We start from the raw sequence: 24,969 nt of genomic DNA on the forward strand, positions 1-24,969 counted from the left end.
GTGCCGATAGACAAAACAAAACACTACAGGACAAAAAACACAAGATAGACTCTAATGATTTTCTCAGCTGTCCTCACTATCTGCTGCAGGGTCTTGTGATCCGAGACAGTGCAGTTCCTGAACCAGACAGTGATGCAACTGCTCAGGATGCTGTCAATGATCCCTCTGTAAAATGTAGTCAGGATGGGGGGAGGGAGATACTGGGTTTCCTCAGCCTTCACAGGAAGTAGAGATGCTGCTGGGCTTTCTTGGTAATGGAGCTGGCCAGGTGAAGTTCTCCGCCAGATGAACACCACATCTCCACGGGGGAACAGTCAATGTTCAGCCGAGTGTAGTCGCTCTGTGCTCTCCTGAAGTCAACAACCATCTCTTTAATAATATATGTTTGGAGCCATTGTTATTTTTCTATTCGGTTTGGGAATCAAACGTCATGTTGCACTTCATTATGAGATTTTTCTGCCATTTTGTTCATTCTTGCATGCTATAAATACACTGAAATCTTTTAATTGTGCGCATTAAACTTATTTAATTTCCAAGGAAAAGGGGTTGTGCAATATTTAAATGAATGGTGTAATTTCTGGCTATGTGAACATCTCTTACATTTACCTGTTGTTTCCTGTGTATTGTGTGGCCTGAAGGACTTATTTATCTTTATATGTTTAAAAATTCTCCAGGTACAGTTTACCAAAAAAAGCTGAAATGGTGCAACAAAAGCAGAATAATTCACTTCCTGAACTCATCAGATAGCTTTACTTTAAGCCTTAGGCATTGATACACTTGTGGCTCATTCTTTTTCAGTAATGTTCTTAAAGGATCAAAGCATAGGCTGAATTGCAGTTTTTATAAAATAAAAGATTCCGTCTGGTCTAAACTATTATACATGTTCTTGCCTCGAGATTTGTGAAGGTACATTTTTTATGACACTAGTTAATGCCTCATTGATTTTCTGTACTGATTGGTGCTTGGACCTTGACTGGTTGCTGTGTGTCAGAAAGAACAGTGGAGCGGGTGTTGGCAGAAGGACACGCACATAATCAGCAGCTCCAGGAACACCTCTCACAGCAGCTAGCTCACACCTTGGGCACCACCGTCTCAAATCGCCTAGACAAAGTGTTGCGTGAAGAGATGAAGAAAACAGTTCCTCAGAGTAAGGGTCGGATATTAACCATCAAAATGCAAAAGTCTAATCATGCCTATGCCAATGTGGGCCATTTATTTTGATATTTTTAATAGTTCTCAGCAAAGATATTGAAAGCACTTTTTCAGATATGTTGATGGTAACGAAGGATGATTGTGATGGTGTTCCTTATTCCTTGTGCTGCAGCCGTAAACAAGAGTCTGGAACCCTTGACCGGACAGATGAGTAACATTATTGCAGCCAAGCTTACTTCAGTGGAGGCCACGCTAAAGGAGAATGTCACCAAAGTTGTTAAGTCTAAGGTCAGTTGCTGAAATTCTGTGTTTTCATGACATGAGCAGATATTACTGTTGCAGAAACCATGTTTTTACAATAGTGAAATTACAAGTGACTATATTGTGCAAGCAACAATATTTATTTATATCAGTGAATAAACGTGATATAAAATAGTCAAAAAAAAGATAAACCATAACATGAACTATTGTCTTCATGTATTATTTTTTTATTTGGTTAAAAAACTTTTAACAATTTCACGCTTTTTGCCTTGTGGTGTTTTTAATTTTTTTTTTTTGGCAGAACACTACTGATGCCATTGGCCGAGCCGCAGCTGAAGCCATGCAGGGTCCCATACAGGCAGCCTACAAAGATGCCTTCCAAAGCATTGTGCTCCCTGTGTTTGAGCGTGGCTGTCAGTCCATGTTTCAGCAAATTAATGACAGCTTTAAACAAGGAACCAACGAGTGTAAGAATCACAGGCGCTAATCCCTTCCACAGAAAGCCATCTAACACAGGAATACCTGCATTGGGAGTTTTCTGTGTTGCTTTTTACTTAGCTTTTTCCATTTTGAGTAAGAGAGTGACATTTTAACCTCTGATTTTGATTTAAAATGCTGTTTATCAGTGAGCAGAGATTACAAGAATAGTTAACATGACCCCCTTATTATTAGAAGTCTGGATATAAGTAGATCAGAGAATCAAGCAGCATCTGAAATCCTCTAATCGGGAACCTTACACAAGAGGTTCTTATTCTTTGTTCTGTAAATGAAGCTAGTAGTGGCATTATAACCTCAGCAGACTGCAGTGACCCAAGATGTAATCTCTCTAACAGACATTCAGCAGCTGGAGACACATGTCAAGAACAGGAAGCAGCGTGAGCAAGATGCTCGAGACCCTGTAATTGGTCAGCTGCAGCAGATGATTGATTCATTACAGACTTCCCAAGACCAGCTGGCCACCACAGTAGCAGCAAGTGTGCGCACTGAGGTTCAACACCAACTCCACCTGATTGTGGGAAAGTAAGACGCATGCGTACATAATCACTTTGAAATCAAATCTCATTAAAATTCCGTTAAAGCGTGATCTTAGGCGTGTGCTTCCTTCCTTTCTCATGAATGTCCTGATTGACTTGATCCTTAAGGTGAAGCACAAATACCTTTATGCCGGAGCCTGTTTAAGGCCGGGTTTACTGTTAGCCAATAAAACCTGTTTGGCTTTCTCACAGTTTAGTTTTATGGATTAATATACGTTGGTTTGAGGCACATGTCTGGATCCTTCCCTCTTAATGTTTGTACTCTGGTGGCATTCAAAACAATCCACAATAGTAGCTTGGTACTAATTTGCTTTTGTATTCAACTAGCACAGCTTTAAGTAATTACAGCATTCGCCTTATGAATAATAAAGTAGGGATTCCATCTGGAGCCATTACAGAATGTAAATCAGTGTGATTTTTATGCCATTAAACTTGCTTTGTTCTGCCAAGTACTCACACGCTGACAAGGACTGTCAGTTTGTATGTAATGTACTGAATTCATTGTTTTTAAACCAGTGTTCTTTGCATCAGTTAATCATTTTTGCTAATGTCATTAGCTTTGGTTCTGTCTGTATTGTCTAGAAATTGATCTTTCCTGTAGAAACCCAGTTTCTAACACATTTTTCACAGCTGCAGTGACTAGCATTGAATCCAAGTCACAACACCAGTTAGTGTTGTCATTACTTGTTTAAAATATACCTGTGACTGTTCTGTTCTTTAATGGTTAAAATGAGTTGTTCCAGCCTCACTAGATGTAACCATTGTTCACCTTTACTGTTCTACCATTTTTCATCATGCTCTTCAACGCAATGCTATATTCTATGCAGTCTGCAGGATTCGATCCTGAGCCAAGTGCAGCGCATTGTAAAGGGCGAGGTGAGCCAGGCTATGAAGGAGCAGCAGGCAGTAGTCACATCCAGCATCATGCAGGCCATGCGCTCTGCGGCCAGCACGCCTGTCCCCACTGCCCACCTCGATTTCCAGGCACAGCAGGCCAACATCCTGCAGCTGCTGCAACAGGGCCAGCTTAACGAGGCTTTCCAGCAGGTCAGGATTATGTCATGCACATTCTCACACAGACACACTGATTTTCTGTTTTTAGGTTTAGCTATTTTAGTAACCATTAACCTTTGAATTTAAGCTATTCTTTTTTTTTTAAGTTTTTTTTTTTTTAAGTGAAAATGCGCTTTTATATAGATAAATTGTAATATTTTTTTCTGCTTGGAGTTGGACATTTTTGCTTTGACCTATTTACGTCCACTTTTGTGCAAGCTTTGCTTTATTCAAACGATACATTTTCTCAACCCCTACTAAATAATTGTAAAATATGCTCTGTTGCTTCACTATATTGGTTTAACCTAGTTGGTTGAATTTTTCTTCACATTTCCACATTTTATAGTTGCATCTGCCTGCACCTAAGATGCTATTCTTCCTGCACCTATAAACAAAGCATACACACACACTCTATTCATCAATAGTTCATTTCTGGGTTTTGTTCAGTTGTTTCAACAAAGAAAATGCAACTGAAACATTTTGTGGAAGATGTTACAAATATGTGCTGTTTTTCCAGGCCTTGTCTGCAGCCGATCTGAACCTGGTACTGTACGTGTGTGAGACCGTCGACTCTCAGCAGGTGTTTGGTCAGACTCCCTGCCCCCTGCACCAGGCCGTACTGCTCTCACTCATCCAGCAGCTCTCCACTAACCTGGTTACACGCACTGACCTCAAGATCAGGTCAGTCTCTAAATGTTCTTTTCCCTGACAGCCATGCAGGTCAGTTATTCATATGTGTAGCAACACATAACTTCCTGATATTGTGCACTGCCTTCCAGGGAACATCAATTAATTGGGTGACTCAAAAACTCTTAAGCATGTATATGCAAGGCCAAAGTAACCTTTCCATTTAACGGTGATTAAAACCAGATTAGATGAGACAAAGCAGTAGTTTTCCCCTTCTGCCTGGCAGTTTCATCTGGTGACGACCTTGAACTGAGCGCCACTTGGCTGCATTTCCCAGGAAGTGTTGAGCTGTTCTAAGTTGTATTTGTCCGAGATCATAATGCTCTCTCCAGGCAAGCCTGGGCTAGATATATGTGCAGAGGGAGAACACCCAGGCTCGCGCTAGTCATAGCCTAATGTTCCACTCACACACTGCCAGGTCCCTTTATTGCTCTTAAAAGCCTGTGATCGCTAAGGCCACCTCTGAGTTTTACTCTCAAATGCTGCTGTGTGATATTGTCCATATGGCCATAGGCATTACATTGCCTGACATCTTTTTGCATGTACACAGTAGTGTTATTGAGGGCATTTCAGCAAAGTCAGCAGACATACAGTAGGGTCCAAAATCTGGGAGCACAAGTGAAAATGCTTCTGTTTTGCATTCTTTTCTGTTTAATATTACAATTTTCATTACAAATGATATTGTTGATAACAGCTTGAGTGAAAGGGAGAAGCTTTGATGTAGTTCAGGTTTCAGAGTTTCTTAGAATTTAGTACCTACCCTTTTGTCTTTAATGATGGTGTGCACTTAAGCTGGTGTGTGACTCCAAAATTTTGCACCATCAAGTGCATTCAGGTAATTTCGGTCTTGTCTTAACTTAAAAATATAGCAAGGTGTTTTAAAGTCTGGAAAAAGGCACGAAAACTGAAATTGACTTCTGAGACAAGTAATGTTTAATTTCAACAGTAGATCAATTGATTTCACCTTGTTTTCTTTACTGGCACACTACTAACTTGGAAAATTTGCGAGTTTCCCACTTGTTTTTGTGATGCCGTTGATGTGTGTGAAATACCCCCTTCATGGCATTTCTTGATGCACCCTTAGACCCTCGGACGTCAATGTACATGTTCAGGAACCAATGTGGTTCAGAGCTAAATCTCACATGTTTAAAATACAGCGGCAAGATTTTTCTGGTTAAATTCATGAAATATTAATTCTAATTCTAAGAAATCTATTGAGTTGCTCTGACAATTCTGTAATAATAATTCATAGTCATACAGAGTCATGTGTCACTTCTGTGTCGTTTTACATGGCTGCAAATTTTCTACATATATCTCGTACGACATCACATCATCGTCACGTCTCAACTTTAGTCATGAAAGTCTGATTACATTGTTACATACAAGAGCTGCAGCCTGTCAGGGACAGTGTGAGACTTGACTATTATTCAGGTGTGGAAGAGTTTTAATACTTTTAATACTTTGCAGTGTTTAAGGCATTTCTTTCTATGTCCTTAACAATGATGGGATGCTAATGAGTTACAGTCAATTCATTTATTCTTGGGGAAGTATTATATATTATATTTTATATTACTTGGGGAAAAAAATATATATGTGTATATATTTACCTGGCTTGAGTTTTAATTTATTTGGTAAAACACAACGCCCAAATTATGTAATTAATTGAAACACTGGGCAACACACAACCCAAATAAATATATGTCTAGCAGAAACCCCAGCATTTATACTACAGTCTATTTAATTGCATAACCTCTTATGTATTGGGGTGCTGAAGAGAACCACCAAGCATCATTTCCCTAACAGGAAGGGCTAAAAGCTTTTAAGCCTGACCATTGCTTTTGAGTACACGGCAGACGGGATTTTTACTGGAGCAGGTCGTTCAGATGCAGTGAGAAATCAGTAATCTGGTACAGAGCATCTGAGCTCGGCCATCTGGAAAAGGGCAGGCCATTCAACTCTGGGAGCACCTGGCATTTTTAAAATGGTTGCTTTAATGTTAATTTGTAAGGTAATTCGTATGACTTCTAAATAGCATGGAGCGAAAGGGTGGAGCCAACGTAGCAGAGGCATTTAGCTTTTAAGGCAGATGGGAAAAAAAAACCCCCCCCCCATTCAGATAGCTGGCATTTTACTAATCCTTCACCGGGTTTTATCAAACGTTGGTTGTTTGGGGAGAGGTGGAACATAAGTTTAGTCTCATATTGGCTTTTACAAAGCAGTAAGTAGTATCTGTTCATACAACAGTTGTGCTGAGAGAGCTGCATTGTGTGTATGTGTGAGAATAAGGGCATACCAAAGATCACTGCTTCTCTAATTCAATATTAATTGCTGGAGTGCATTCGCATGGCCTCTCCAGTGTAATGCGATTAGGCTTCAAAGCCAAACTAATAACGATCTAAAAAGCAGAGATTAAAGAGGAAAATAACATGTTGTAAATCATTCGATGTTCTCAGTATACTTTGAATTTGAATTATTGTAGCTGGGTTTAAATATTCATACAGAAGCAAAGTGCACTTAAAGACAAGCTGAAATCAAATATTTTCGCTCTTGCTTGTATTTTGTCATTGTTCATGTTGTTGATAGTCAGTAACATTATTAGCAATTTAGAAGACAAAACTCTTTTCTGTAATGAACTTCTGTGTATGTGATGGATTCTGTCCTTATAAATATTTTTACTGAGCTGATTCGACTGGAGCGAAAAATAATATTGTGTTGAGCTTCATTTCATGTTGTGTTTAAAATGTACGTTGATGGTAGGTGGTAGGTGTGTTTTTATACTGTATTGAGGAATAAAATGGGAATATAAGAATATCTATCAATTTTGACTTGGATAAAAAGGCCTTTATTCCCTGTGGGGAAAACGGGTTTATTTAATAACCTAAAATGAAAATAAAGGGTTTATTTAATAACCTAAAAAACTATAAAGAGCAAGAAGGTTACCTTCTGAAGGTTGTGTGATGTTTTTTATGATGTAACTGTGCCTCTTCCTTCTTCTGCGTTTGTGTGTGCTCGCAGCTATCTGGAGGATGCAGTGATGAACCTAGATCATGGCGACCCAGTCACCAGGGACCACATGAGTGCCGTGCTGTCACAAGTGCGTCAGAAGCTGTTCCAGTTCCTGCAGCAGGACCCTCACAGCTCCCTGAGCAAGCGTGCCCGCCGCCTCCTGATGATGCTGCAGGGTCTTGTTAACCACTAGCTAGCACACTCCCTCTCTGCTCTCCACTCGTCCGTCTGCAGTCTTATCGACGTTCATGCGCTCCTACCCTGCCCCTACCCCCTCCCTCACCCTTCCTGTACAGCTCACTATGCTTTGCTCAGTAGCACAAATGATCCTCAGCGGGTTGCGTGATGGGAGATGTAGTTCAGATAGAGACACCGTAATTTGCTTTATGACAGCACTACATTTTCCATCAAGCCCACTGAGATACAGTAGATATAGTATGTGACATTCTTGAGCCAGTTTTTGCAGTTTGGTCTTTTATTGTTTCTAGTACTAAGGAAATAGTTTGCTCTGTTTCATGCTGAGACAAAAGAATTTTTGTTTTTCTCGTGCTATCATTCTTGCAACGTGACACTCAGCTCCGGATGTTCTGTTAAAGAACCCGTCGTTTCAAAATCACTAATTAACGATTCTTTTCAGGAGAAGCTTCTCCAGCTGAATATACCCTGCATTGAACTGCTGCACTCATAACTCATGCAATTCACACATTGTGCATCTGATTAGTCTACAAACGGTTTCTGAACGATAACATCCATCGACTTTACATGCCGAAAAGGAGTGCTTAGTTTGGTTTATGTATAAGCTCTCCGACGTTGCACCGAGAGTCGGTTGACTTTATAAAAGTGTAGTGCTCATGTTCGGTCTCCAGGGGGCAGGAATTTATATGGCTTCCCATCTGCCTTTATATCTCTCTGTTTATTTGCTTTTTTCTTTCTTCTTTTTTCCTCCCCAGCCGTCTTGAGAAGCACTGTTTCCCTCACTCAGATTTAGTTCTGCCCATTTTTGTTTGGATGTTGTTGGGCAAACTGGCTGAAACCAGAAGCTTGGTTTAGTTCTTTTCAATTTGAAACATAACAAAAAAATCTGTGATAAAACTGGGGAATAAAAGTGGTGCGACATTACACACAAATTTATTTGGTCATGTTCTCATTAGAGCAAAGAGAGAAATTTACAGAAAGTGCCTTATTAGACATGGCTAATGTGCTACTGGATCCCCACCAGATGGGCCATATAGCTTTGTGTGTGAGCGGAATGTCCACTCCTTAAACATTTATCTTTGTTTTTTTGTTACTGGGGAGGGACAGAAATGCATCTGGGCAGCCAGATGGTTTACCAAATTATTTTGTTAAAAGTACTCTGAAAAAAGATTTGAACTAAAAACTCTTATATGACCGACGTGTAGATGAGACATCTAATTAGATGTAATTGTTGGGGCACATTTATGACCACACAGCAGACTGTAGACGTTATTTTTTGATTTGCGGGGTTTTTTTTTTTTAAATACCGTTCAGGCCCCTCATTAGTGTTACTTGTACTCTTTAAGTGCTTAAATCACCTTAGTTAATTGTTGATTTGTTACTAAAACACTGAACATAACACAAAGCATTGGGGATTAACTAACAAGGACGTGCTAAGCTGAGAATGTTTGCATGCTGCTGAGATGAGCCGTGTGTATATTCACTATAAGATGCTTGTCAATTCCCATTAGTGTTGGGTGTAAGATATGCCTGCATTTATCTCCTCATCCCTCATTCATATGTATAGCTCCTTCACCTTTCTTTTCTTAACCCAGTGCTCTGTGGTTGATTCAGGTTTTTTTCCGTGTACGTTTTCAGTCTTCAGTTAAATCAAACCTTCGTCTTGTAGGCAGGTAAATGCAGTGTAAAATAATCTGACAGTTTTGATGTTCATGAGTACTGTTTGTGCCGGATACTGATCAGGGTTATGCATCAGAAACATACAGACATGAATGTCAGAACCTTGCACATAAATGATCTGTTAAACAACTTGTTTTTCCAAGTTTGCATTTAAAATCTAGCTCTTGTTTTCTTTATGACTAATATGCATCATTTGTTAATGACGTTTTTTTTGGGGTTTTTTTTTTTCTTGTTTCCGTCGTTCAGGATTTTCCTTGTGCTTGATTTATGTTGTATATTTTACACCAACTTCTTTTACCATAGATGTTTTGGAATAAAAAAAGAAAATACTTTGTTCAGTTATATGTTCAGTTTGAGTGTTTTTTTTGTTTTTGTTTTTTTTGTTTGTTTTTTTAACCCTGAAGTGATAAAATGTTAATTATTTATCCTCCATCACAATGGAATAGTAAAGACCACGTCTGTTTTCTGTCGTCAAGAGTACGACCATTTTGTTCTGATTGGTGGAAATACAGCTGGTTATAGCCAGGGTGTAAATAATCTATGAACTCTAGGGGGTGACTGCAGAAAGTTAATCTTATGATGCAAAAAAGAAAAGAATCGGAGTTCAGTGTAAGTTTAAATCCTTTACTAATGCAACTAGCTGTCAGGTTTTGACTGAATCACACTTTAAGCTTTAGAAATTGACTCATCTTGCACCTGACAGTTTTCACATTCATTTTAGACATTTTTAACACAATTATTATACTGGTATAATACTACATTGTCTATCAGACAAAAGCCTAATTTTACGATGGAGTGCAATTCAGTAGGTGACTTTTCCTTGAATTAATGGAGCTGGCTGTTGAGTTCACCTCTGTCATTAATAATAATGAACAATCTATGCAGTTGCCTCAAAGATTTTGAATAACTACACATCGCACAAGACACTTTCAGTCTATTTTAGCTTATTTGAATGTGAAATAAAGTAGTTCCTCCCACATATGTAACTGTAAAATACAACACGAATTCCTTCTATTTGGACGCAGTGAGCCACTTGAACTTCATGACACAGACCTGGCAGATTTAGCACAGAAAAGTAGCAGAATATAAATACACTAAAGACCCTTTGTTTACATTATATTTCAAGATTTCTTTATTTCCTGCAACAACTAGCAAAGTCTTGTTTTGTTTCTTGTTTCTTATTTGACTAGCTGAATTCGTTCACCTTTGAGCACACTTGAGTAGTGCTCAAGTCATTTAAATCATCATACAGATGGTTTAACTTGAGTCCACATTGTTTTCTTTGGTGTTCACTGTGTAGATGCTTTTTTTATGGTCAACATACGGTCATGGAAAAATCCTGCATTAATCCTATGTTCTGCAATTAATGTCTCTGGACATGTCATGTCCGGTTCAGTGATCTGTTAGTCGTTGTCTGGAATACACTTGATGCTCTGAAGGTCTTAAGTTAATGGCTGATTCAAGATTCCTTTTAATTGTCACTATACTGAGTACAGTGAAATTAAAGCAGTCCTTACAGTGCAATTCACATATAATTAGGCACAAGCTATAAATTTGAGAATTGAACTAAAAAAATGGCAGGCAAGGCATTAGTAATAAATAAGTATGGGAATATTTATCTAGATAGAAATATATACTGTAGATATAAATAAGTTATTGCACAATAGTAAAACATTGGGATTTGTATTAAAGTAACAGAATGTAAACATACTGAGTAATGAAATATGAACAAACACATACTAAGGTATACAGGGAATGTAAGCCTATAGGTTTTGTGTATAAAATGCTGTATCAGATTGTTGCGACGTGTGTGTGTGTGAGAGAGAGAGTGTATACACAAGCCTGGCAGCATTTAGCTCCTGTATGGTGTTGGGCTGGAAGCTGTTCTTATGTCTGTTGGTTCGTGAGTTGATGGACCTGAATCTTTAGCCAGAAGGCAGCAGTATAAATAAGTGATGTACATGATCAAATGATAATTGATATAATGATCAAAACCAGATTTTCGCAATACAGTTTGATTCGCCGAAACCTTTCTCACAATTATTCCACAAGCATTACATGGGCGATACATAGCTATGATGTTGAGTGCCTTTTAGCTTCTTTGTGACTCAATGCTGGCGTCATAGATTGCTCAATTATTTTAACCCAGACTGTTTGATCATGGCCATGGAAAGTTGTTCTTGTTCTCAGAGATGCTCTCTTTCTGTCTGTTTAGATATTGAATAAGTCTTCACTTGAGTGCAAGGCTTGACGTCATAGATGTTTTTCTACTGACTGAAAGTAAATATTTATTTTAGTTGTTCCAAGCGAATTGCCTTATCAATTATAATAGCAATATCTGTGTGATGCCCAAGCCCCATGTGAACGTCTTTTTCTGTATGAAGGATCAGTATGTAGAATGTATTACTGGATACCTCACATCAGTTTTCATACTCAAAACATGGGAGATTCACCTTTAATGGTGAAAAAATATATATTTTTAATGGAGGCCCTGCATTATCCAGAACTGTTTACTACCACATTACAGATTACTGATCATCAAATATAAGGCACATCATTTATTTATTTATTTATTATTTAGCAAGTTTTGCAGCCGTTTCTGAACTTTCGTACCAATATTTAAGGCTGGAGTAACTGAGTTGGTTGTAATTTAATGAAACCTTTACAGTGTTATAATGTAATGTCTATCAATGTGCAACACAGCAGCACATGTTTACTTTGCAATTTACTTGTTCCTAATGAGCTTATTGAGCCACTGGATGGCTTGTGGGTAGAAAAGCCTGATGGGAGATGAATTGGATATATTGGGCAATTGGAGGGCTTTTAGTAGCTGAGTTGCCTTACTTAGACCATGTGTACTGATGTACTGATTCTGTGGAGTAAATACTTATAAATTAAACATTTTTAGATTTTTTTTTTATATAATTCAGATACCATCTAAATAACTGATATAATTTGACAATAGAGTCATTTCAATAGAAGCAGAAGCTGTAATATACTTAAATTTGATGTAAGAGGGAAAAGAGAAATATATCCTAGTGCCTCCAGGAAGTATTCACCCTATTGATTTTCTCTGTTTGCTGTTACACGCCTTCTAGCCAAGTCCATACATAAGTGTTATACATATAACACAGCAAAAATCTAAATACATCATCAATCTCAAAAATTATATGTAGTGCATTGAGTAAAGAAATCGTTTTAGTAATGTATTATGTTTCCTATTCTACCTTAAGATTAATTAAAAACACAATTTACCCATATCTTTGGTGTATCTCATGCATCCATTACTGCTTTATTTCTAAAGGAATATACTGATACATGGTAAACGGTAATAATTTACTTGTCTCAGTTGTATTTTAAGACTGTCCCAACTAAGCTCGAGGATGATTCTATCATAAGCATTACATGAACTAACCAACTAGTACATCTTTATGTATGACTTCTAACAATTTTATAACCCTCGAGGGCTTACAAGAATAAATTCTGACGTTGACTCATCAGGCCTGAAAATAAATGCTGCTAAGTTAACTGTCCCTATTTATCTGATCAGGATACTTGAATTCACCCTACTAAACTGTTTTCTTGTAGTTGGGGTTGTTCCCTCAAATGCACATATTTTGAAGCAGTAGTGAACATTTTTCTTAACCTGGGAAGGGACATGTGATGTAGAGCAGGTCATTTGATGTAGAGCAGTGATCTCTAAGGTCCTATTATGTACCTTAAATTGTTTTTAAAAGGTATAACATATTTACAGATGACATTAAGGGTCCAGAAAATGTCATTTATTTATTTTTAGGCTACAGTCTATGCAACTAGGAAAGGTGTAGTTAATTTGTAAGATTGTAGCATATAGATTTATTCATGTTAAAAACTTAGCATGCTACATTACTGATCTATAAAACACCTGAAGCTGGTGGTGAAAATAATCTGAAATTCAGTAGAAGATTAAATACAAAATTTATATTTCAATATCTTTTTTACATTTGAAATCTAAAAATGTGACTTTTTTTTTTTTTAAATAGCAGGTTTCTGGTTTCTAGTTTCTGATCCCATTCAGATGTTGTTTGTTCCCAATCTGAAGGTAAGAATTATGGCATTTCACACATGATGGATAATTTAATGTGAGACAGGGATATGATGTTAGTCCTTGGTATGTTTAAGCCTGGCTTGGCATATCATATCTGGGTTAATAAGGATAAAATGCTTACTCTTTTACTACTTTGTTATTAAAATCAATAAACCAATGAAAATACTTCTCGAGTAAGAATCTATCTGTGTGTAAGTCATCTATCTTGACTTGCCAATATTTCAAAAGCCCAAGTTCTGTTTGAAGGAAAACATAATGCTGCCACCACCATGTTTCACAATGGGTATAAAGGTTTCTGGTGGTGTTTTTTTTTTTTTTTTTGCACCAAACATACCTTTTGGGCTTATGAACGATTATTATTTTGGAATTGATCTCATCAGTTCGTAACATATTTTGCCATATGGTTTTGGGTGATTTAGTAGAGCTTGGAGATTTGTGTTTCAGGCCTTATAAGGGTACTAATCACCTTACCCCCACAGGCCCAGACATTTGAGGAATATGAGAGATTGTCACATGCAGAGTGTACTCAGTGTCAGATATTCCTGAAGCTCCTTTAATGTTGAAGTAGGTCTCTTTGCAGCCTTCCTGGTACGTTTTTGTCTTCCCTTTTCTACTTTTGTATGCATGTCCTGTTATGCATGATGTCACTGTGGTGCTCCATTAGAGTTTAGAGTGTTTCATGATACATCTAATGTTTTGAAAATTATATTATTCCCCTCTCCTCAACACAATTCACCAAGTAAGTAATCATATATGCTTTTGTAAGTTCTTCTCAAACCATGGTTTTTGCAGTGAGATAAAACCTAGGTGTTGAGAAAATAGAATAGTAGAATAATTATCTGATGACAGCTGGATAATAATTATTACTTTTGAACATGATGAGCTGCCTTTACAATCCTTTGTTAGTGCTGTGTTACGGTCTTGCTCACTTAAAATAGACCTCCGGAAGCACTGAAGATGATCATAGGAGCTATTGTGCTCTCCAAACCAGACACGACTTTGACGCGCGCACTCATAGCTAACGCCAAACTGATGCTGCGTTGTAAGGCGTGTAATGACGCATCTGTGACGTCAGGAGTTGCCCTTGTTCATACTGTATACTACACAATACAATCACAAATAAATAAATGAATAAAAAAATAAATAAAATAAAATAATAATAATAATAATAATAATAAAGATACAAATATTATAAAAATAAAAAATATTATAAAAATAATATAAAATTAAATAATAAATCAATAAAAATAATAATAAAAAATAACAATAATAAAAAATAAATAAATAAAGATACAAATTAAAAATAATAATAAAAATAAAATACAAAATAATAATTAAAAATATATATATAAAACGTATACTACATCACTAAATAGTATGTCAAATCAGTAGGCATCAGTGGTGGCGCACTAGTTTGGCACAGGCTACTATTTAGTGCGCTTGTAGCTATGCGGCTTTTGGAGGGACCCAGAGGTCCCGCCCCCTTCACTAAAGACGCAGGCGCGGATTCGAATCGCACAGCGGAGTCTCGCAGGCGCTGCAGGTGGAGATCACCGATCACCTCCGTCACGAAAGCGCGGGAAAAGTCTGCGGTCCGTGGAAACACCGTCTCAGCCCCGCAGCCGGGTTTCTCCTTTCCTTTCAGAATGACATCCCTGGGTAGCGTCTGCTTCCTCTTGCCTGTTGCTTTCCACCTTTGTAAGTGTTTTCATGACATTGCGCGTGCCATAATGTTTGTGAGCTATAATATAATAATTTCCTATGAGAATAATTCTGACAGCAGCAGAAGACCTGATGCACTTGGTTCATTAATGTAGGCAGTTATTCCTGATTTAAAATTGTTTTGTGCTGTTTTTAAGGATATAGTTTTAATAGAAAATCAGGACAATTTTATTATGATGTTAACATATTTAAGACATTTTTCTGTATCTTGGTTGGGGGCAAAAACATAACAATATGGAGCGCTGGGATGCCGGTAACGCGTGCGCACCGGACCCGAGCATCCGCACGCGTTACCGGCATCCCAGCGCTCCATATTATTACTATGATTAGTATTATTATTTAAAAAAAATTAAAAAATCATACATACTAGTACAAATGTGTAACAATGTTGGTAAAACATGGAGTTTGCGAAGCTGTAATTACGACGCATCAAGAAAAACGTGGCATTAGACAGTAAACAAACAGCGCATGCGTCCTCTTTTGGGGGGGTTATCCATTAATATAATGGTCGCACACACTTTTCACTGTTGAGCAGTCGTGACATCTTTGTAGGATGTGTGCTTTGCAATAAAGTTGACAGCGTATAGAGAGCGTGATGGAGTCATGATTCAGGCGCAAAAGCTCGAGCTTTACGCAGCCGAAGTGAACTGAAGCGCGCGTTAAAACGGAGCTTAACTGGAGCGCGTTATAAAAAAAGACAGCAGTGCATGGTGTGAATATGACTTAACTCGGTTCAGGTGTTCTCCAGAGGTTACTAAAAGCCCTGGATGTTATGGAAGCGCTGCGCTTTGTTGAATGCGTCACCAAGGGTTGTGGTGATGTTCCTCAGAGGATTATGTGGAAAGGGGAAAACAGAGAAATAAATAATGAACGTAACGCATCTGCTCTGCTGTCCCCTGGGACTCCCAGCTGCGCTCTGTAATTCTGAGTGAAACCGTGGTGAAGCTGTTCCAACAACAGCTCTGGGCTTTTATATACGAATATGTGGAAAGAATGATGAGGAGCTGATGAGTAAGCAGGAAATGCTTGAGCACTTCTGTGTGGGACATGGAATAAAATAAAACAATCACAATTTCCTGCAAACTTGGTTTATTCACTGGATACCATATTGCATATAGCTGCTCATCCAGATGAGTTTTCTAAGGTCAGTCGGTGGGAGATTTTTTTTAACCAACTGCCCTGTTACTTCTTGCTCTGCAAGCAGTTCCAGTTTTGGAAAACAATTGAGAGTTGTTGTTGTTGTTGTTGTTGTTGTTGTTGTTGTTTTTAGCTTTTCTCTTGATTTTATGATCATTTCTGTGCATTGAAGTTTGTGCACCAGCTGTCCAACTGGTCTCCCAATCTGTTAGCTGTCTCCTTTTGAGATGCATTGATTTTTAAAATGTATTTCTTCATAACAGCTTAAATATACTTTATTCACGTGGTGGTGTTGTCAGGTTGTATATGTTGCCAGGGAAACCCCACTGCCAACTACACCACTGTACTGTCCAACACACACACACACAAATGGGAATTTTAATAGCATTTAAACAATAACAACTTTGTACTTACATATATACATATAATGACCTAAATTTGTATGGAACAATATTATAAACATTTGTTAACATTTGCAGTGGTGTTTACAAAAGCTTAAAGATGATTATCCCCAATCTGCACCACTCCTACATGGATACAAATACCGACAAACACAGACTTACTCTCAATTACTTCATTTACTAGAAAGTGTTTATGCTCATAAGCGGAAAAAACATCCCAATCCCAATTGTATAAGGTTTGGATATTTCTATTCATTCAAATATCCAGTCTATTCAAAGTTTTTTTTATACCTCAAATCAACTTCTGTGCTTTGCTTGTTAGCTTGTTAACAGAATGGTGCTACAAGGAGAAAAAAGTGTATAGCAGGGTCATATTCAATTGAATAATTAATTAAATCCTGCCTTGTACATTATATCAGATTGTTTGTTGTACTTTGTTGTTTATCATGAACAGACAGATAATTCCTGCTGCAGAAAGATAAAATATAAATGGTAAACAGTTATCCTCCATGTTTAATTATATACAATAAGAGTGGATTAATATTATGGTTTTGTGTCTCAAGCTACCATAAGTGAGATTCCAAATGTAATAGATTCAAGTCCTGGTGGTCATGCATCCTTGCTTTCTCGGCTACACCTGAGCCTACTTGAAGGATTTGATAATTATCCCATGAATTAATCAGGAAGGAAGAGCAAACTGTGCTCTGGCCCTCCAGAAATGAATTGTAACCACTCATGGCTAACAATTAATTTGTTTAGACATTATAACTTCCATACCAAATACAGATCCTCAGGTAGATAGAAACAGCTTCAGGGAGATTTCCAGAAACATGAGTGATGCAAACTGCTCAAGGAGACATATGAGAGATGTGAGAGCTTATTTGTCGATGTAATTTTCCTCTTGATGCATTTTAGTGGCTTGCCATGTGGCGAGATCCTTATACGCATGATGCTCTTCTCTTTTCACAGGAATGAATGTCCTTGACCATTTTAACAAAGAGTTACAGAAACCTGTCCTTCAAGCACTAATGAATCTTGAGGCAGTTCAGAGACTACTGTTTTTGTGTTCCATGAAAGGGAGAGATCTTCACACAGCTCCCACTTTAATTAAGCTTAGCTGAACAGCACTTTTTTGTGCAGAGCACAATAGCATTTTGCAAGCGAGTGTCCAAGGTCACTTTAGCATTTTTCAGGTGCTCAGTGTTTTACATGCTGCAGATTTGAGGTCAGTTTTCTAGTATGCATTATCTCTGGAACATAAATGTAAAAGTAAATGTGGCTACAGAACTTAGGGAGATCTTGAAAATAAAAGTCAGGCTAAATTTCAGGTCAGCTGAGGATGCTTAAGGTGAAACTAAATGGAAATCATTTCTAGCGTATTTGTGTAAATCAGGTATTTTAGTTTTAAAACCATGTAAGGACTTTTTTACTTTAGCTGTCATGCATGTTATAAATGACATCCCTGATTTTTCCATACTGATTTTATATACTAAAAACAGTCATCTTGTACAAAAAATAGTACATACAGTATTGTAGTCCTTCATGCTTTATTTATGTGCACTGTTCAGAGGTTTGAACAAAATGCACATGAATGAAAAGTCACAGTAGTTTTGTGAATAGCCAGAAAAAAAGATGAGGAGAAAAACATTAGTATACATTAGAATATTGTTCAGTGCTGAGTTCAATACTTTATTAAATCAGAAAAGTACACAATGACATTATCTGCTATATAAACAAACATATTGTCTTTATTATTATTAATATCATTATTGTTATTAGATTGCGTGTGATAACAGATTGGAAAGCCCATTTCTCATTCAGTTGTATTGCTAGGGCATAAGAAAACAATGAATCTGGCTGTTATTTCATGATGATCTCATGTTGACTGTTCATACTTTCACACAGCTATGGAGAGACAACTCCATTATAACTTTCAGAAATGCATGCAGCAATAAACAATGATCAATTATTTCAAAATTCAAAATCACTCATTGTTTATCTCTATAGTCTAGACTCTCCAGGAATATTTTCACACTGACTTGCTTGATAAATCTCAGGGCAAGTAAATGTACTGAAGAAAAAAAAAACAGGGCAGAGAAACAGTTGGGCCTTTATTTTGAGCACATGAGAATCTAGAAAACTAGTTTGGGGGAAAGAGTGTAAAAATACAGCAGAGTGATGTCCTATGCAGAGGAGAATGCAGTGCAGTATAGATGAGGAAGTACTGCAAGGCTAATGTACAGGATGTAGAAGAAAACGAATTAGCTCTCTGCAGACAGTGACAAGACATTTTCCATTTCCATTTATTTTCTTGGAAGCCACAATGATGCAAATTGACATACAATGAGGCAGCATATAATACAGCTAAAGCTCTTGAACTGACTGCAGTCACTGACACGTGAGGAAGAAGAGTCTTTTATAGAATTTGTCCCACAAGTGGATAGTCTCACCAGGCTCTGTTCACTCATAGACCATCTGAAGTAAATCAGTCTTTACACCTGGAAACATGTGCTAGCTCTAATAAGTTAAAGCTGGACACTTTGGTGCTTGAGTCAATAAAAACTCATTAGAGCAGGAGCTGTATCCAGTGCGAGTGTCCAGTCCAATGAGCTTCGCATTTATTCTCCATCACAGGACTGGATATAGAGCAGCATTGATCCTCTCCTAAAGCTCATTTATTTGGAGGATGCTCACTCAGTCTGCTCACTGACATCTATCCTGGTGTTACCTCACTCTCACTGTATTCCCTGCAAACCGAACAATGTATACATACATTAGCATAACCACTCATTTATTACTGCTTAACCTCTGACACATCTCCTCCCTTTCACAGCCAGCACTAGGCTGTATTCTTTTTCACTAGCAATAATACAGGACATTCTCAGAAAACAAATATGTACATCTGAAATGAAAGCGATGCATGTAAGTGCTGGAGTTGGAGCTATAGTCAACAAAAAGGTCAAATCTAGAATCTCAAAAGTCTCTCTGGGGGAAACCTTAACAACATCATGTTCCATTCTCAGAAAGGCTTCCAAGTAGTTAAGACACCTAACCAGATAAACCCATTTAAACTCTGAAAACCCCCGTTTCCCCCCCCGCTCCGCTCCTAACCCCAGACCCCCACATGGAAGGAATCTGCACTTTAGTACTTTAGTCTTTCGTGCTTTGCGTTAAGACACATTTTCCCACCTACTACCATATATTTATATCATACATTACTATACACTATATATACTATATATGTATATACTATACACTACTATACCATACATTATAATGCTTTGTGTCTCAGCATTAAGCCCAAAGAAAGACGTGAACGGGCAGGTGGGGGAACATGCCTCGAGATCTACAGCAAATCTTGAAAGACAGTATCAAACCTGGCCTCAGACAATGACCCTTACACATAATAGATCTGGAAATACTGAGATTTTCACTTGACTGCAAGTGACAAACTCATATTCTTTGTCTAATACTTCCATTGTCTCATCAAATCCCATCGGTCTCAATGTAACATTCTATTTCATTATTGACTCACTGACTAACAGCAATCAGAAACAGAATGTAAAAATTATTTTTAGCTTCTGCTTAGGTTCATAGATGTCTTGTCAGTGGTGCTGCTGATCAAATTAATAAATGTATGCCATGCAGAGCCCATAACCTTTTCACCATATTCCCTCCACTTTCATCTTCATTTAGACTCCCCCTTAAAAAAAAAAAAATATCCTATTATGTTCTGTACTGGTCATTGAAATGAAATGAATAGATTAATTTTAGCAGTTTTGGACCCACACAGTCTTTTTGTTGTCATGCCCAAGTGTTGTTTTTTCTTTTTCATCCATCTGTCCTTAGAATGATACAATTCATAATCTATACTAAGGATTCCAATAGTTCCATAATGGACTACACGTGCTTGTGTACAACAGTCTTCGATTTACTTAAACAAAAAAGCAGATTTTTATGTAGTCTTGCATAGTGTGTAGTGCAGTGTGAAGGATCAAGGTGACCACAAGTTATTGAATTTGTTAAATAAAAAATGCCACATCTGCAATTTATTTTTATATACTGTACATATTTTTTTAGAATATTGAGTTTTTTTATTATCCCCACTATTCTCCAGCCCACTCATTACAAGGGCATTTTATAATGCACTTTAGTAGGCTAATTGGTTTTCTGCTATTGTCCGTTTTATATGCCAATCCCAAGTGGTTTGCACAGAAGAACACAATTATTTTGTTTTGCATATCCTGATTCAACAGTGGCATTGTGTCCCATGGAGAGTGAAAATGTGGAGTGCAGCTAGGAGAATGCTGAGAAAGCAGGCATTCAGTGGCAGAGCTATTTGAATGATGTTTGGAAAGAGCCTATTGATGTGAAGGTTGTGGAACATTTTTGCTCCTGTGTCCTGTGAAATGCTCCCCATAACACAGCATTGTTCCTCTGACTATTTTTAAACCAGGGCTACGTGATAGTTGCGGACCTGTCATGCCCTCTCTGTGCTACACATACTCTCTCACTCCCAGCCCAACATCAGGTTATTCCTTTGCTATAAATTGTATATAAATCTTAATTAGTTTTGTATACTCAAATGAACCATATGCATTACATTTAAGATTTTACAGAATTTTCTTCAGACTAAAACACTGATTCTTTCTCACCAAAACACTGCATTGTATTGCATGAAGTGAGTAGCAGATAAAAGTTGTAAGGTATTTCACACACAAATCATTTGTTAGCGCTTTTCTGTGGAGACTTTATTCAAGAATCTAAGTAGTGCAGTGCACCACTTTTTTAAAGCGCCTTTTGGATGAATAATATTGCGACCAAAGACTGCCAGCAAAAAAGTTATGCCAATTTTTTTTTCAAAATTTTCTACCCCGGTTGGTCACCAATTAATTCCCACCCAAAAGCTTGATCTCCCCATAATATGCTAGCTGCCAGCCAAGGAGGGTGAAGTTTAGCATAAATTCCTCTGAGATACATGAAGTCAGCCACATACATAACGTAACATAAGACCCTCATTAGCTCTGATACACTAGTGTTGCTTTGATTGAAAAAGTATTCCATCCCTTCCACCCAGAGACCACAGCCAGATTTGCTCTCTAGGATCTGGGACATAGATGCCTGTGGTATCTTCAGGGTTCAAACCTACAGTACCTGAAGAAAGAGAAAACATTTTTCTGTTGAACCCCAAAACACCCCGGCAGAAATGAAGGTATGAAAAACACATGCTTATTACCTTAAGCTCGTTTTGAAGAACACGTGATCCATGTTGTTCTCTAGTCATGATGTTGCTATCAATATACAGAGGATATCACGTTATTGCAGAGTTAATATAATTAAAATAGATTAAGATTATGGCTTTACATGTAACCATTACATTATGAGCAAGTATGTGAGCATCTGAAAGAAAAATACAAATGAATCAGTGCCCTGTTGTATTCATACCTATAGTCTTTATTGGCTGCAAAAAAAAAACCAATGATACTGAAGTAGTCAATGTTATTCAAAGATATAATTTTATGTCTGCAAAAGTCCTGCATGCACTTTAGCTCTGTCTCTCATTTAGCATCCTGGGGGCTGAGGTGTGAATGGAAAAAACGTAGAGGTTAACCAAATTATTTGGAAAGCAGTGTTTGCTAGCAGACTTAATTATCAGGTATTGTTTTTGCAATGCTGAGCTGCTGGAGATCCCATTTCAGAGGCTTTCCTAGGGGAATTAAGTCCGTTGTCTGCCTCTCGCACGCTATGTGGCTGACGCTAGCTTCATTACTGCATCGTCCTTAACGATGCTACGCAAGAGAGCACCATAGTTACCAAGTGAAGTTACCATAGTACTGCAATAGAACCACAGCAGCTGTCTTTGAACATGACAGCGACAGTTTGTTTAGAAAGTGTTAGAGATACTTTCATTTGCTTTCATTCATCATCTCACTGAGAACTGACAATGCTTTCTGAATGCAACCTAACTCCAGAACGTTTCTCATTTATTCTTCCCTTTATGGGCACTGCTTACTCTGTGCATGTAAACAAAAATCTGTTTCTTTTTTATTTGAGTAGACTAACTTTCATCTCTAACTTGGCTCCCCTCAGTCCACAGATACCTTGTGAAATTTTCCTTTAAATAGGTCCCATTAGACTTCCGGGTGATGCCATGTGAGAGTAAGACATTCATAAGGGCAGCCCCTCAATTTTTTACCGATATATATATGTGAGCTAAACTGAATAATATTTTATTGTCACATCATTGAGTTTATATTAAAAACTTGCCTAACAAACCAAAAAAAGGAAGAGCAAATGACAGAAACCCCAAGAGACATTCGAAATCATGGTAGCAGGGAGGTTAGTATTGAGGCTAATAACAGTGCTTGAGGGGATAGCTGCTCTACAATCAAATTTTAAGATATTTAAGGCTATTGACAAAAGACTAGACCAATGCTTTATCTTCATAAGAGCAGCATTGGACTAGACCAATGTTTGATCTTCATCAGAGCAGCAGTAACTGCTTTAAAAAAAGAGACAAATGCTACAATCTCAATCATGAAAAGCACAATAGACGAACAAGCTAAATCTATGACCGAGCTTGAACGTAGCTCAACTTTTACTTCAGACACGGTTTCCTAGCTACACAAAGATGTGAAAAAGTTAACTAGTAGCATCATACAACTCCCAGAGAAATGGATCTTGAAGGTCGTAGTAGAAGGCAAAACCTGTGCATACTGAATATTAAAGAAGGTGAGTAGCCTGGGCCAAAGTCACTGAATTTATGGCGCACCTGTTGAAGAATGCGCTTTCTTTGGAAACTTTACCTTTGATCAGCCGGGCTCACAGATCCTTGAGAAAACGCTTCGACGACTCTTCATATCCCCAGGCCTTCACTGTCAAGATGCATTACTTTCACAAATTGCAAGTCATCATCCAAAAAGCGGCACAGCTTAAATCCATCACCTAAAATGGAGAGAATCTTCTGATATTCCCTGACCTCCCAGCCACCATACTGAAACAACACGCTTGTTATTACAGAATGAAGGACCTGCTGCATGGTTTACCAGGGGTCCACTTTGGATATCTATGCCCAGTGAAGTTACGGGTCTCACACAGTGAAAAAGAAGTGTCTTCACTGACCCAGTAAAGGGGATTGCCTATGCAGAGTGCCATTCCGGTGAGGGTGACGTGTTGACATCATAGTCTCCACACTGTGTAAATGAGGTTATTAATCTACACCATGCCTATATGTCTCACAACTAGGGTTGCAAAGGGGCAGAAAGTTTCCGGTAAATCTCCGGAAAATTTCCATGGGAACTTAATCTGGGGAATTTTGGAAATATTCCAAATTGGAAACTTTACGGGAATTTATGGAAATCTACGGGAATGTATGGGATTTTACAGGAATTTATGGGAATTATTTGGAAATATAGGGAAATGTATATAAACTATATCATATACAAACATAGATAAACATTTTGTTTGGTCATAAGCAGACATGCATGCAAGGTAATACAAATTTTAAAAATGTCTTGACTGATTTAATTGTAAGTAGACCTTTAATCGATTATTTCACACAAAAGCATAATAAACATTATTATGCTTGTAATAAACATAATAAACTTAATAATTGTAATAAACATATTTCCCTATGATTGCTGTAAAATGAAAGCACCCTTGCCCTTATAAAAAAAGTCCCAATCAAAATGTAAAATGAAGCATTTTTTCTCAAGTGAGTGTGTGTGAGGGAGGGTCATCAAATTATCTGTGTATGTGGTAACACTCCTAATTTACTGCTTATTAAGAGTTAGTAAGGTATTTATTAAGTTCAGGTATTGGGTACAATTAAGAGTGTAGAATAAGGCAATGCAGAATAAAGCATTAATATATGCTTAATAAGTACTAATAAATAGCCAATATTCTATTAATATTCATGCTAATAAGCAACTAGTTGAATGACCCTAAAATAAAGTGTTACTGTGCATGTTATGGAAGAATGCAAGTACATGCAGGGGGTGTGGCCTCAATGGCCCTCCAGTAAGCAGTGTGCTGTGTGCAAGTGACCGAGGAATACAGGGTACAAATTCAACTTAAATTGCATTAAATCTTATTGTTTTAAACACGATTATGTACATTTAAGTTCCTTGTTCTAGGAAACTCTGCATTTTTTAAAAATTCCCAGTTTATTTCCATATATTCCCGTTAATTCCCATGGAAAGTTTCCAGCCTTGAAAATTCCCGGAATTTTGCAACCCTTCTCACAACTGAATATGTCTCACAACTATATGTTCCGATTTAAACAATCAGTCTAGAATTTAAATGGTAGGTTTAATTTAACAGTGAGAGACAGCAGGGGTGGTTCTAGACCTTTTTTAAAACTATAAGTATAATTTTTTCTTTCAAAAATAAACAATATAAATTACGTTAAAATGCAGGACATGTTGTGGATGGGAAAGAAAATTATTTATCAGTTTGATCCAAGAGCGATTTTTTTTACTTTGCTTTTACGCGCATGCGTTGTAGTCTTTCAAAAGTGCATCATGAGCTGTCTGCTTTATTTGAACGGAGAAGC

The 24,969-nt window shown here is 37.6% G+C and overlaps 2 protein-coding genes across 2 annotated transcripts in view; both read left to right on the plus strand.

Annotated features, from left to right (window-relative positions):
• edc4 (enhancer of mRNA decapping 4) overlaps positions 1 to 9,418 on the plus strand; it is a 28,734-nt gene extending 19,316 nt beyond the window's left edge. The window contains exons 23-29 of the mRNA XM_060877864.1: positions 992 to 1,147; positions 1,325 to 1,440; positions 1,715 to 1,880; positions 2,247 to 2,433; positions 3,275 to 3,494; positions 4,018 to 4,181; positions 7,203 to 9,418. Coding sequence (XP_060733847.1) covers positions 992 to 1,147; positions 1,325 to 1,440; positions 1,715 to 1,880; positions 2,247 to 2,433; positions 3,275 to 3,494; positions 4,018 to 4,181; positions 7,203 to 7,386 — 1,193 coding nt within the window. The 3' untranslated portion in view covers positions 7,387 to 9,418. The remainder of the gene's footprint in view (positions 1 to 991; positions 1,148 to 1,324; positions 1,441 to 1,714; positions 1,881 to 2,246; positions 2,434 to 3,274; positions 3,495 to 4,017; positions 4,182 to 7,202) is intronic.
• A 5,267-nt stretch (positions 9,419 to 14,685) lies between these two features.
• The window catches only part of nrn1la (neuritin 1-like a), a 30,679-nt gene continuing 20,395 nt past the window's right edge, over positions 14,686 to 24,969 (plus strand). The window contains exon 1 of the mRNA XM_060878606.1: positions 14,686 to 14,853. Within this exon, the coding sequence (XP_060734589.1) occupies positions 14,802 to 14,853 (52 nt within the window). The 5' untranslated portion in view covers positions 14,686 to 14,801. The remainder of the gene's footprint in view (positions 14,854 to 24,969) is intronic.

Source organism: Tachysurus vachellii, chromosome 9 (genome assembly GCF_030014155.1).
Source record: "Tachysurus vachellii isolate PV-2020 chromosome 9, HZAU_Pvac_v1, whole genome shotgun sequence".
NCBI lineage: Eukaryota > Metazoa > Chordata > Actinopteri > Siluriformes > Bagridae > Tachysurus > Tachysurus vachellii.